Genomic DNA, 14298 nt, shown 5'->3' on the forward strand with positions numbered 1-14298 from the left:
ATTCCAGTTATATTATTATTTCATGAGAAATGGCTCAGCGCTTTGTGGAATTCATGGAAAAAATGGGTGGTGGTGGCAGCTGTTGAAAAAAGTGAGTCGTGTTGGCCCTTAGTTTCAAAGAAGGCTTTTGGCTGTAAGAACAGTTAAAATACCATGTTTTTTACATGAATGAACCCCAGCCTGTTTATAGAGAAAGGTGTTTAAGGTCATTGAAATATGTTTATTAAACAGACGATAATTAATTTCTTACTGAACGGATGAAATTTTTTTTATTTATTTATTTATTTATTTTTCTTCCCATTTTAAGCTTTGATGAGGGGAAAATGATCAGACCCTGCCCATCTGTGTGACTTATAAAAACAACGTAACCAAAAATACATGCTCATTAAGATTACGAGTCCAATATTCATGTTTTAGTTTGTTTCCCCCCTTTTTTTTCTTTGCTGTGTAAATATGGCATCAGGCTATTGGGTGGGTGGGGCAGGAGGCTGGGTTGAGGTGGTAAGACTGGGACATGTTGGAGCCCTAAAGGGATTTCCTCCCCCCGTTTCTGAGATATTTTGTCTCTTAACGTAAGTCGAAGCATTGCAACCACTCGGTTGAGAAAATGCTTGTTTCCGGAAACCTCCCAGATCCCTGTCTTCTACCCCTTTCCCTACTCTCCTTCCTTCCTCTCCCGGCCCCCAGCCCCCCACACCCCCCCAGTGCTACAGGCATCCGCAGTGAAAGGGATGTCTGTACCTCAGTGTGACAGCCTTCCCATGATCCCTTGTTCTTTGCTGACTGTGCTCTTGTTTCCCTTTTAAGGTCTTGCGCACCTGATGATGGGCGACCAAGGTATGGGTTCTGCTCCTTTTCCACTCTCTGCCTCCATTGTTTCCCTCTCCTCCCCCCTCACCCCTCCACCCCAGCCCGCCTGCTGAAAGTAGTCGCTCCTCACGTTCTTTCTCACGGCTGGGAACTTGCAGGCCCGAGGCTTTCAGATAGGGCTGCTTTTGGGGCTTGGTGTTCTCAGTTGGTTTGGTTGCTGATCACTGCCTTGTCCTGTTATGATCATTATAGTTTTTTTTTGTTTTGTTTTGAAAGATTTTACCTCCCATCCTCCAAAATATTTTTTTTGTTCTTTTGTTTGCTCTTGCTCCACCTATTTGATTTGTTCCACCGGACTGTCTAGCATTAACACACTGGTTCATTTCCAACAGGCTGGTCAGCAAAAAAGAGGTCTGCCATTAATTTGATGTATTATGTGCTTATCTGTTCATCTGTGTTTTTTTTTTTCGGTTTTATAAATTAAATATTCTGGCCAAAGCATGACTGTTTTAGAAAGTGGAATAAGAAAATGTAAACAGGATTCTGTATTTTGGCTGCTGGAATGCCCCTCAGACATGCACCAGGCTGCCTTAGCCCCCTCTCCCCCCAAACTGCCTCCACCCCCTCTCCCCCCAATAGCTGTCATCCTTGTGTCATCTGGGCCTAGCATGTATCCCAGCATGCGGCAGGACAGGAAGTCCCCTAACACACTCATGTCACCCTGCCACAAACGCACTCTTTTGTGCCCATCCTTCCTCACCACCCTTCACACCTTCTCTGTGCTCCTTTATGTCTTTCTGTTCTGTTCCTGCATTTTACACCTGGCCATGACTCTTATGGATGTCTTTTTCCTCTCCTTTATTTTCCTTCTGTCTGGAAAACGCTTTCTTCATGGAATCATTTCATCAATTTCATAGGTAAAAGTAAAGGTACTCCACGTTTTTATATATCTACCTCAGTATTCACATGTTAACTGTTGAGAGCTGCTTATGTGTGTGGACGTGTGTCTGTGGCCTTATATATGTGTGTATGTCTTTGAATATATAAAGCCGCAGGGTGTGTTTGATGGATGTGCGTACGTGTGTGTGTGCTGAAAATGGTTGTGCTCTGAGAAGAGGGAGGTAAGTACTGCTTTACTTCAGCCTCTCACTTTTGAAAAATGGAGTGGGAACGTTTTTCTTTTTGCTCGATGCATGAAATCATAAATGACACTTGAAATGGGGATTGTCTCTTCCACGGCAGGCGCGCACCCCCGCATTGCTTCAGCCACCGGTAAACCGCTCTTCTTTTATCTTCTTTAACGTCACCAGAGCGTCAGGGGTGGGGGAGGGAGAGCTGCTTCTGAGCTCCATATTGGGTTTTTCATCCTGTTCTGGCTTGCTCTGCACCACTGGGGGCGGGGTGGAGGGGGGGTGGTAAGTGGTCCACAGAACCTCTTCATTTGACTCTTCTCCCCATTGGGTAAATGGGACAGGGGGGTGGACTCTGATGTGGAGGTGGGGCGGTGGCAATTATGCTGTACAGTGGCACAGAGCTTGCCTCACTGATAGCTTTGTAACCAGTGTCACAGGAAACTAGGTGTTTGAAAAAGTTTGAAAAGGCATTGGGGGCAGAGTCAAATGATATGGAAATGAAGCTTATGTGAAGACAATGTTTTTTTCTTTTGTCATTTTCTGAATTGCCTTTGGAAAACTTGAATTGTCTGCCAATGATATTTAGACACTGAGGAAATTCTGAGTAGGTGTAAACACTCTTACAGTAAGTGGTCTCATATTTTTTAGAATGACATCAAATGTTTCCAATTTAAAATATGACAAAACGAGACCTATCTGTGAAATTCAAGTATTCCATTTTCATTGCAATAAATTGCTTCAGTTGATATTCTGCAAATCGTGTGAATGACTTGTCTCTCTAAATAGCCCTGATTTATTAATATTTAATATGGTTTGGTATCTAAATCAGCTTGCGTCTTGTTATCAAGGTAAGGATGTCACGCTGTGTCGCTCTTGAAAATTTGATACCATTTCCCACATTTATTTCCTACTCACAAAAAAAATCCATCAATCGTTTTTAGGACAAGTTTATAGCTTTGCTGCCATGTGAATTTCAGTGTGTGTCTCATGCAAATGGATCAAGACCGTCCCAGGTAAGGTTTCAGAAACCTCAGAATATAGAATATATGGAATACATATATAAATAATTTTTAATTAACTGGCTTTTGCTGTTAGCTAGTTTTTTTTTTAAAACATACTGCTAAACCTCTTACCCTATGCGTGCATGTTTGCCAGTTTAAGATGACCCCCACAGTTGCATTGACATTACTGCTATTTTCAAAACTGGATCATTATAAACAAATGTAGTGCATGCATATTTGTGTGAAAATGCATTTTTTAAATCATATTGATGTGGGGTGAAGTCCAGATGCCTATGCTGGAGGTAGGTGCTCTCTCTCTTTCTCTTTCTGTGACATTGCTGCTTCTATCGAATGTTCGATGGTAGGCTGAGAAACCCTATGGTTGCGAGTGTGTCTCTGTCACTGATTATGGACAGAGCAGTTACAGCTAGACCTTTCTTTAATCTGTACTGTTCGTGTTTCTTTTTGATTGATTTATCCGAGACTTCATCTTTGTCTGTAAAAGTGAATGGAATAGTGCATGTGGAGGTTGATTACTCTTGGGAGGAACTTATGGGACTTGATCTCATTCTGAGAACAGAACATGATTGCTGAATATGGTTTCATTTGGTGTGATAAACATTTTAAATTACATAATAATAATAATAACAATAATAATAATAACTGTAGTGGTCATAAGTGACTTGGCTATATGATAAAATACTATAAATATCTATTTATTTTATTTATTATTATTATAATTATTATTATATGTATTTGATCGTATAGCTAAAGGTCACTGCTATGACAACTGCAATTGGGGGTTTACAAGGGCACCTGGGTCTTCTCCACCCCATTTAGTGGCAGCCACCCCATTTAATAGTAATTTTGGCAGCATGATGCGTGCAGTAAATATTGTTTGTGCTTCAGAAAGAGTTTTCAGATAAACATGGATGCTTTTTGTGCCGTGAGAAGTTCGTAGTCTGGCCCGTATCCGTAGTAGGAGCTGTGATTCATGGGGCCCAGAAGTGCTTTCTCGATGTGCAGCTGTGCATGAGTCACTGGACCACGCTGTTGCTGTTATTGTCAGGGGCCACCTAGGGCTGCTCCCCAGAAAAATATCACTGCTTTGGAACAGAATGCCGGTGTTCCGCCAGAAAAGCTTTTCCCGTTCTCTTGCCTCGGCGACGATGTCACCGGGTCTCATTAATCAGGGGACGGAAGGGCAAACAGGTTAAATGTGCACCCTGAGTGGTTTTGCTCCCCCTGTTGGTCGGGTGTATTATTAAATTTTCAGTAATCTCTCTCACTGCCATCATCCAGGTTTAGTTCATGCAAGTTTGTATAATCCCTGCCATCGTCAGCTGCTAGGAAGATGTACATTTTGAGCATTATTTAATGGGGCTCTAATGGATGAGCACAAGGCTTTATACAAAAAAAAAACAAACAAAATATAACTTTCCTCTGAATTCAAGTAGGGTATTGCAGTTTATAATGATATCTTTCCCTTCACGTTATTTAGCCCTTCAGAACAACTAGAATTGTTGCATTTCTTGTGCCAAATACGCTTTTTTGAGATAAAAATACAAGTGTAACAAATATCATAGGAAGCTATGATTGTACCACTCTGCCATTGTTTCCTCCTCTTCATGCTGTTGTCTTGGCTGCTTTTTCTGTCGGTGGGGAATATTCTTGCATATATATTTAACTGCAACAGGGAGACTTTGTTAATTAAAATCTCTCACTTTTGTTTGTAGCCCCATAAATTAACCTCGATAGCAGTTTACTGGATTTTTATTGGGGAAGACTGCAGTCATGCAACGGGGAGAGCCTGTTTACTACAAGGCTTTAGGGTAGTCTGTTGTGTGAAAGTTGTATAATGTTAAAAAAAGAAAAGGGATATAATCATTGTTTCGCAGGTGTACATATCCAGAGACTGGTTGAAGTGAATCGATGCAAAATCAAATATTTCACGTTTTATGCATATTTTAAAAAATGTTCATCAATCCACATTATTCAAGTTTATAGCTGAAATTGTTTGATTTGGTAATTATTGTTTGTAAGAAATGGCAGTCAGTTGTAATTTTAACGAGGCTAATGTGCTTTCCTGAATTAGCTGCATGAAACATTGTTTTCTCAGTAGTGGAACATTAGTAACATAGCCAGTTATTATTGCACACAGCTCTGCAAGTACCTCACTTCCATCAGGAATTTAATAACTATGTATAAATCGTTATTGCTCAGGCAGTTAACTATAAAATCACACCCTGGCTCTGTGAGTCTTCGGTGAATTTCAAACACGGCTTCCCCCATTCAAATTCTAAAATAAAATCGGTTACCAAATTAGCAATCTGTAAACCAATCCCCTGATAGCAAACATGTGAAAGCTGTTGCTGGAACTAAAGGGAGGGAGAGAACAGGTTTTGGCTGCGACACTCTCTTTTGGCCTGTCTCGCCCTTCTCTCTCCCCAGACCTATCTGTGCCACTCCATCGACACGTATGGATTTTGATTCAGTTTGACGGCATGTAAAATAAAGTCTTGCACAGAAAACGCAGAACTGCGGTTTTTTCTTCATACAGTAACTGCCAAAATTGCCTTTCCGGGGGGAAGCAGAAGGGAGGCTGGAAGGGGCAGCGGAGCGCTGACTTGGCAAAAGCGGTAAAACAGCACGCTGATCTAATTCTGAGCACGGCTCCGTCTGTCCCCCGCCTCCTGCTCCCACCGAAATGGCTTTAGTGTCACTGCAGAGAGGCACCGAATCCTGGCCTCTGAGCGCCGGCTCTCCCATCGTCTCTGATCAGCTCATAAGCACGTCCAACTGCCATCAGGGTTCCTTACTTTATTTAGTTATATCACACAATTTCAAATGAAAATGAAAATTCACATTACATGAAAATATATAGTTAATGCTGAATTATATACAGACAATGAACTGTATTACACAAAGATGGAAAGGGTTGTTTAAAGGACCTGTTTATGTCCAAAAGCAATGAATGCTATATACCACAATAGGTAATGTGATTTATAGGTGCCGTTTACTGTATATAACCAAAACCCAGTTTGCTATACAGTGTAATTCTATGACACTAACCATATTTCAGAGTCATGTTTTAAGTATATTGTCCTTGCATTTGAACGTTCACATGGAGTGTGCATCCTCGGCGATTCTCGTTCAGAATTGGCTCCTTTGTCGGTGACAGCTCTGTGCCTGCTCCCCCGGGGGTGATGTTTTTTTTATTTTAGTGCCGGCGTTATGATCATCGATGAGGACATAAGTGCCTCGGCGCAGGCTGGCGTCATTAGGGAGGCGGGTTCGCCCGCCGTCGGATCCGCGTCGCCGTCGTCTGAGCGCCTCGCCGGGAAGCGGAGCCAAACGGCCGCAGTTAATTAATTGTCGTTAGCGCGCTTATTAGTCGCATTGTTATTGCAGGTCGCCCCGGTCCCCTCCTCCTCTCCGCCAGCCCGAGTGTTTCCTAACGTCGCTGCTCTGATGCGGCGGGTTTTCATCCTGAGTGTAAAGCTAGCCTGTGGCATTACCAATGTAAAAAAAAAGACCACTGTTGGACTACACTCTTGTGCGCATGTGTGCACAGGTGCACTCTTTTTCCATCTCGGGCTGAGTTGTGTAAACTCTCGTTGCCGCTCTGGGTTGTGAGGCGCTCTGCAGAGGATAAGCCGTGATGCCGTCAGCGCGCACGGGACCGCTGTGTTTAATTTCTGCCGCTGCAGCAGCACGCGCGGTGCGCAGCTTAAAAGTGCCCCCGGGCAACGTGGCGCGCGGCTTACAGGTGGACCCGCGCTTTCTCTAAATTACACTTCCTTTCACAATAATTGCTTTTTCCGTCCCTTTCTGAGCGGGAATGGCATCTCTTTAATTATTCCCAGAAAATCCGTGAGGATTGGGAAGAGGAGCTCATGTCTGCCTTACACCGGCCACGCCGATTTTAATTCCAGCTAATTCATACATTTTATTTTATTTATTTATTTATTTATTTATTTTAAATAAGCGCTGGGGTTTGAGTCTTCGCGGTAGGCTGTTCCAGTCTGCTTCCTCTGGATCCGTGTTGCCTGTCATGTGTTTGGGCGACGGCTGTGTTTGCGCAAATCCCCTTAGGGTCTTTACCCCAGCACACCTCTTTGTCCTTTTTATACCCTTGGCCATAAATTGCCTTCATAATAAAAGCATAGTGTACCTTGTCAATCAATAGAGTATTTAAAGGACAATTATGGAGTTGGCTTCAGTGTGGTCGTCTCGTTTTATGTGCCTGGATAAACAAACCGGGGCCCGACTTAAATTACAGCCACGGGTGTGACGAACGCTGTCAAACCTCGCTTGAGAATCTGGGCAGCGTTTGTCAAACACGAATTCTGGACCTAGAGCAAACTGCTGAGTTAAATAGCATGAATGAACCAGCGGCCTGTAGTATAATAGCACAGAGCCTATGCTGGTGGCGGTTCACATTGTGTTAAAAACTCTATTTCAAATCAGAGAACACAGGGACACTGCTGTGAAAATAACAGCCGCTGTAAAAATATGATGTATCCCTGGAACCTGTCTATTCATGGTATCCTTTGTTGAGGTAATAGGTTGGAGTGTGTGTTTTTGCATAAATGTACCGTACAATTAAATATAATTGTCAGTTTCCTCATTCATAATCACTGTTTGGTGCTTCGGCAATCATCGAAATACATTTCAGAATTTTTTTATTTTTATGAATTGAGACGGTGATGCGATATTCACTGCTGCTCTTTGGTCGCCCACGTGAAAGCCCAGGACGTTGACCGTGCTTGCTGTCAATCAGAGAGGTCGGCCCACCGTCTCGAGTCACCTGAACTGGGCACCCAAACATTCATGTTTTATTTTTATTAGATGTATTTAATCAGGGTAAGTCACATTGAGATTGAGCCCTGGAGCCTGCATGTCTTTGGGCTGTGGGAGGAAACCCACGCAAACGTGGGGAGATCCGGCTGGCCGACTCCAAACTGGAACCTCCTCCTTGTGAGGCATACTGCTAACTGCTGCCACCGTGCTGCCTATTAGCGGCGCTGAGACGTGGAGCATGGAACTCCTTCCTGGTGATAAAAACAATGATAAAACGTGCCTTGCTTATTGATTACTGATGCGCTTTTAACTTACATTTAGCAGATTTTGTTGTTAGTCACACAGAGGAAGCTTCTGAACTCTCTGCCATTTAAGAGAGCAGGTCTAGCGGTGTAATTTATTTTTCTTTTGAGCAGCGAGAGAACAAAAAGCACAAATTTTTATCTCTCTCTGTGGCCTACTTTTAAATCTGAAACTGCTTTCTTTTTTTGACTTTTATTTTCTCCAGGCATTGGCAATAGGTAAATAATGCTGCTAGTTTTAAAGTTCAAAGGCTTGTTTTTTTTCCTGTTTTTCTTTTTTTTTTGGGGGGAATAGGGAGAGAAAATTCTGAATGTGCTTATTTAGAAAGGCTCCCCGCTAACGGAAACCAACGTCACTTGCCAAAAAAAGCCGCTTTGGATGGGAAAGGCAAGAAAGGAAATTGAGTTGGATGGGCAAGCCCTCCATGTTATAGCTACAGAGCCTAGAAACGTCAGTGTTCATATCTCCAACACGCCAGTCTCGCCAACTCCGAAGCACTGCTTATCGTGAAACTTATTTTCCCCCAACTATATTTTCCATAATTTTACGGTGTGGAATTCAATTATAGATTTCAAACAGACTGGATCAGGATTGCACTTGCCTTGAAGTCTTTAGCAGTAATATTAGTATTTGGAATGAAGTTTGAAAGCAGAGATTTTCATACTGGACTTTAAAGTTGTAAAAGAAAAGAGAATGATGTGTTGTGAATGTTTAATCTTTTAATTGGGTCAGTTTTATATGGTAGTTAGAAAATTGGCCCTCCCTGTGAATTTTGAGAAGATGCAACTAGATGGGGCCACCATCCAACCAAGCAGCATTCATTTGAAATGTTCTATGTAAACTGCAGAAGGAATTATTCTTTATTTCAGAGCTGTAATTTAATGGTAACAGTGAGCAGTTCTGCAGTGATGGAGAATGCAACACAAGGTCCGTGGTTTTGGAATGGAACCTTCAGCATCTGTCTGTCGTGCAAATTACGCCTGGTTGACGTTGGAGGATGTGGGTGTCCCCAGCACCTCCCTGACCTCCCTCTCCACTGGCCTTAGATTGAGATTCAGATGCATGATATTTTTTCTGCTGTCAGGTAGTCAAGTGCCGCCTCCTTCCTGCGTGGAAACAGACCACTAATTCTGGCTGACAAGGAGTGCTGACAGCAGATGTCCTTGCGTCTTCCAAACACTTTTCCCCCCTTGCTCCTTTCCCTGTTGCAACAGAATCTGATCATTGTAAATTAAGTTACCTGCACATTTTAAAAGACAACCTGGTGCTTTTATAGGAGTGAATTAGGTTTATAAAATTTATGTTTATGCTGAGCTGTCGTTGCAGGGATATTTGTTTTGCATTGAGTCAAAAAGGATAATGTAATTTAATTTAAAAAATGCATTTAGCCATATTTCTGCTAACATTACATAAACTCCTAATTGTACTGATACACTATATGGCCAAAAGTATCTGGACGCCTGACATCCAACATCTCATCCAAAATTATAGGCATTTATGTGGAGTTGGTCCACTCTTCGCTGCTATAACAACCTCTACTCTTCTGGGCAGGCTTCATACTAAATGTTGGAGCGTTGCTGCAGGGATTTGCTTCCAGCCAGAAGAGCATTAGTGAGGTCAGGCACTGATTGGGTGCTTAGGCCTGGCTCACTGTTGGGTTTCCAATTGATCCCAAAAGTTGAGGTCAGGGCTCTCTGCTGGCCAGTTGACTTCTTCCACACCATTTTTGACGAAGCTGTTTCTTCTCTAACCTTACTGTCATGCTGTAACAGGGCCTTCCCCAAACTGTTGGTGAGGCACAGAATTGTCTAGAATGTGACTGTATGCTATAGCATTAAGATTTGGCTCCAGTGAAGCTAAGGGACCTAGCCCAAACTATGAAAAACAGCCCAAGACAGATGCTTTTGGTCATATTGTGTATAAGTACAATAAGGTATTTTAGATATTTGAATGGGTTGGAGCCAATAGGTTTCTTGGCCCACAGTATTTCTTCATCACCATTATATCAATGGGCAGGAAAACTCGATTGAATTACAGGGTGCACACCATATGAATGTTTTCTTAGAACCACAGAGGTCTTTTATTTAGTCACATTAAAGATGGGCATTTGTGACCTTTTGTCTGATTAAAGTGAACTGTGCTGTGCTGTGTGTGCTGGCTTTGCCGTGTGTGCTGGCTTTGCCTCAGTGATGTCGTTCATCCAGCGACGTTTTTGAGGATTACAGTTGTCAATGGCGACCATGGCTTGGTTTTGCTTAAGTATGCGTTTAAATCCCCTTATTCATCCCCTGGGGCCTTTTTATGGCTCAGAGGGATCTTAAAACCCTCCTTACCGTTTCTCCTGTGCTTTTTAATGCAGGTATTTAAGTCTGCTGAAGAGGAGAACAAGGTCACGTTGAAGCAGTGTCTTTATATTTGAGTTCTGGGAAAGTCTGTGAAGTATCTGGTTTGGGTGTGGTTTTGCATGCGGATACTTTTGCTTGTGTGGGTGCCACACGCCATTGGTGGCTAAGGCAGACTTATCCCCTTCTCTGTAAAGCACTCTGAGATCAGGAAGGTGAAAGTCATAACTATCATTCGGTCTGTTTGTACAGGTCCTTGCGGCTTTGCCTGCTTCTGAATATTCAGACATTGGCAGCAGTCACAGCGTCTGGTGTTGAGGTTTGATCAGTGTGTGGGTTGGGTGGTGATTCTGAGACCACCCCAATGTAAAATTTCAGAATGACATAATTGGCTTAATTGACCGTGTTCTCGGTGCCTCGGTACACACACCAGCCTGTTGAGTGAGAACCGTCTCGCGCGCCTACGAACAAACAAACGCGGCGCACGCAACACAAATCCCGGGCGAGATCTCTCGTCTCTCTGGTCTTCTGACAGATAATATAGATTCGCATGTCAACACGCCTGGCGTCAGACGAGCACGCGTGTTCTTCATCCGGCTGGTGGCTGCGCGCATCGCCGCGTGCCCTGAATCCATTATCGCTCTTTCTTTGTAGATTTATCTTTGAAATCCGGAGTCCGTCCCCCCAACCCGCCCCCCCCGTTCCTCCTGGGCCCGCGTTTGATTTTCTGCCTTTTAACCCTTTCCCTTGCCAGCGTCCTCATCCTGCCAGTGCTGTCAAGGTAACAGCAGGAAGGCCTGCCACAGAAACGGGTTTGGACACAGTTCATGGTTGGTTTGTCAAATCTGGTTAACGGCCTGTTTTTTTTTTTTTTTTTTTTTTTTTTTTTGCGCGCCCTGCTCACTGTCAAATGCTGCCATACTTACCTGCCCTGGAGTTGCAGTCAGTTGCAGTTGAGCGTGGTGTTTTAATGTGTGCATGCGATTGCGCTCATGCGTCCGTGTGACTGCGCAGCCTGCATAGCTGCTGTTGCATCTCTAAATTAGGCTGTGGTACAGAATGTGGGCTTACTGTAACGTGAAGTGTTCATTTCTGCTGGTATTTCATCACTGGTACAGCGCGAAAGTGCAGTAGATGTTCCCAGTCTTGCAATTTATTGATGCCGTTAATGTTCAGAGATGGCTTTATTTAGCTGTGAATGCAGCTTTAAGAGCTCCTGCTTGTGCAGCCATGAGAAGATACAGTAGAGCTATTAAGATCAGTGGAGACACACAAAAAAACCTACACTTTTGCCCGTTCTCAGAGGCACTTCCAATTGGATATTGCCAGTCATGTGATGCAGGACCTCTTCGAGAAGAAAAAAAAAAAAAGATGCAAGAAGTGGATGGGGATTGTGGGTAAAATTATATAAAGCACAGATTGCTGAGCATAGTTGTTGAAACCGGAGATGGTATTGACAAGACGTGTTACGACCCATCTAGTTCCACCTCAGTGATGTGCTTCAGAGCTCGGGTGTGTGTCAAGTCGCACTCGGAAGCCTGTCCACCATTCAGCTGTGTTCCTCGGGAGCATTCTTACGTTTAGGGCAGTTTAGCAGACACTCATATCCCGAGCAATGTGTTTCTCAGCTTACATTCTTAACATCCATTTTTACAGCTTCATATTCACTGAAGCGTCTCGGGTCAAGTACCTCGCTCAAGGGTGCGGCTCCACTGCCGGCCCTGTAGATCGGCTGGTTACAGTGTGACGGACTGCTCCGGGAACTGTAACGCTGCAGGTCCAATTCCCACGGAGAATGCGGTCATCAGTGCTTCAGGAAATACCCAGGGATAGCAGGGGATGATGTCATTCACGGGTGCCCACGATGACAACAGGCACACAAATGAATACCTCCACAATATAAGAAGCTACTGATGCAAGGCAATCAAAATGGGATAATTTGTAATAATAATAATAATAATAATAATAATAATAATGGCTTTGATTCAATTAGTACTTTTCCATATAAGAAACTAACAGTAAAATTAAATGTGTAGCTTTTTTCTTCGTTTTCAGACAACTTTGAGAATTTATCAGTTAGCAGAATTAACACTTAACTGAATCTTTGCAGACATGTCCCATTGAGGGTGCTACCCAATCATTCATGCAAAAAGTGAATCATGATTTAGTTGTATAATCATTATTTCAAATGTTTGTCTTTCCATATTCAGTAAGGAAGTGGCACAATACAAGAATGCGGACAGGCAGCGCAGTACTACAGGAGAGCTTGCACAGAATATAAGACAGCTCATAGCCTTCGGGTGGCTGTCATGTTATTGGGACTAAGAACTAGTGCTTGCAGTAAATTGAGGAACTGTGGCCCCACCCAATCATTTTTAATTATGGTCAACCTTTCTGCAAAGCAATTGAGTCCCCTCAGTGTGCTCCCTCGGTCATACTCGGCTAACGAAATAGCCGAGGTGTGAACCGTTGTCTTTATGTCCAGGCTTTGGGGTCCAGCTCGCTCATGTACTGAACACCTTTACGGATTTGATGACCGCTGTCGATGAACCATCGTCGGTGAACCATTGACATCGAGCAGAACGGTGGAATGCAATCGAAGAGGTCCCTGGCCAGCCTGAGGCCCGTAGACCAGCGCTGGATCTCAGCCTTCATTTCGGTCATCGTTTCAGAAGGAACGAGAGAACGCCGGCATTAAAGGACCGAGGCAGAAAAGACGCACATCGATTGTTCTGCCATCCTTCCAGGAAAGGGATGCTGTGTTCACAAGCCAGATTAATAGATATCGCTTGCGTGCATTGATTGGTGTATTTATAGGGCATCAAACTTCCTAAACCGAACGGGGTGTGTAGACGCGACCGCGAACGATACGGAGCGCTGCGTGAGACGCACTGTGCCTGGGACGCGCTGTGCCTGGGACGCGCTGTGCCTGGGACGCGCTGTGCCTGGGACGCGCTGTGTCTGGGACGCGCTGCGCCTGGGACCGTCTCCTGGTTCCTTTGTGCTTCGTCGCTCTCGTTTCGTGCTGAGAGCGGGATTGCGTGTGATGTCTGCATTTCGACGCCTTGTTGTGTTACCCCTGCGAACGCATTGCCTAAACACTCCGCGGGAGTTCTGCTTGTGAGGAGGAGCTCTCTGAAAGGCGGGCCTTTATGCCGTGTGCGGAATCTGTCCCGGCAGAGCCAGCCAGTCCAGCGAAGCGAACGGGTGCAGTCTGGAGCTCTCCCAGAGACTCATATTTATTCCACCATTAAAGGGAAGCTAAGGGAGGCTGCACAGCAGAAAAAGGCCACTCAATCTCAATAAGGAAGCGGAGACGGAGCCTCCTTTTAATATTTATCCCTGCACGAGATACGAGCCAGCAGGGCCCCAGCCCTGCAAATCCCGCTCCAGAATGCCTTTTCCTACGAGTCACCAGTTTCATTTACTTATTCATCATCTCTCTACCTCTCTCTCTCTCTCCCCCCCCTCTCTCTCTCTCTCTGTCTGTGTGTACTATGTATATGTATATTCATATCCATACATTATCTTCCTCTGTGACATGCAATGAATTCTTTTTTTTCCTCTGTCTCTTGGGGATTTGGGCTATAATGGGCTATATAAGAGATGGCTTTACCTGAAGTGGAAGTGTCAGCATGTAGACTTTTTTTTTTTTTTTTTTACATTTACATTGACAATATTATTTAACGTGCACGTCCAGTAGGAACTCTGAATGCTGTCTCTATCTCTTCTAGGAAAGAGACAGGCAAGTTACCACCTATTTAAAAATAGAGCCCTGGGTGAATGGATTTGAATGTAATCACACTTAGGGTTGAAGACACTCACCACAATGGCTGCTAAATGCTCGGTACTCCTGCGGGTGTCAAGAGTTTTCAGGCAATGACCCCGAGTGCCCTTGGAATAGAA

The 14298-nt window shown here is 44.0% G+C and overlaps 1 protein-coding gene across 18 annotated transcripts in view; it reads left to right on the forward strand.

Annotated features, from left to right (window-relative positions):
* Positions 1-14298, forward strand: part of LOC135244961 (neurexin-1a-like) — a 312297-nt gene that overhangs the window by 27075 nt on the left and 270924 nt on the right. For 11 of the 18 annotated variants that reach the window (XM_064317660.1, XM_064317675.1, XM_064317661.1 and 8 more), the window contains one exon: positions 808-837. The exons of 6 other annotated variants lie outside the window; for them this stretch is intronic. In XM_064317660.1, the coding sequence (XP_064173730.1) occupies positions 808-837 (30 nt within the window). Of the gene's footprint in view, positions 1-807; positions 838-2052; positions 2083-14298 lie in introns of all 18 variants that reach the window. One more of the 18 variants, XM_064317659.1, reaches the window with a different exon arrangement.

This window comes from Anguilla rostrata, chromosome 18, assembly GCF_018555375.3.
Source record: "Anguilla rostrata isolate EN2019 chromosome 18, ASM1855537v3, whole genome shotgun sequence".
NCBI lineage: Eukaryota > Metazoa > Chordata > Actinopteri > Anguilliformes > Anguillidae > Anguilla > Anguilla rostrata.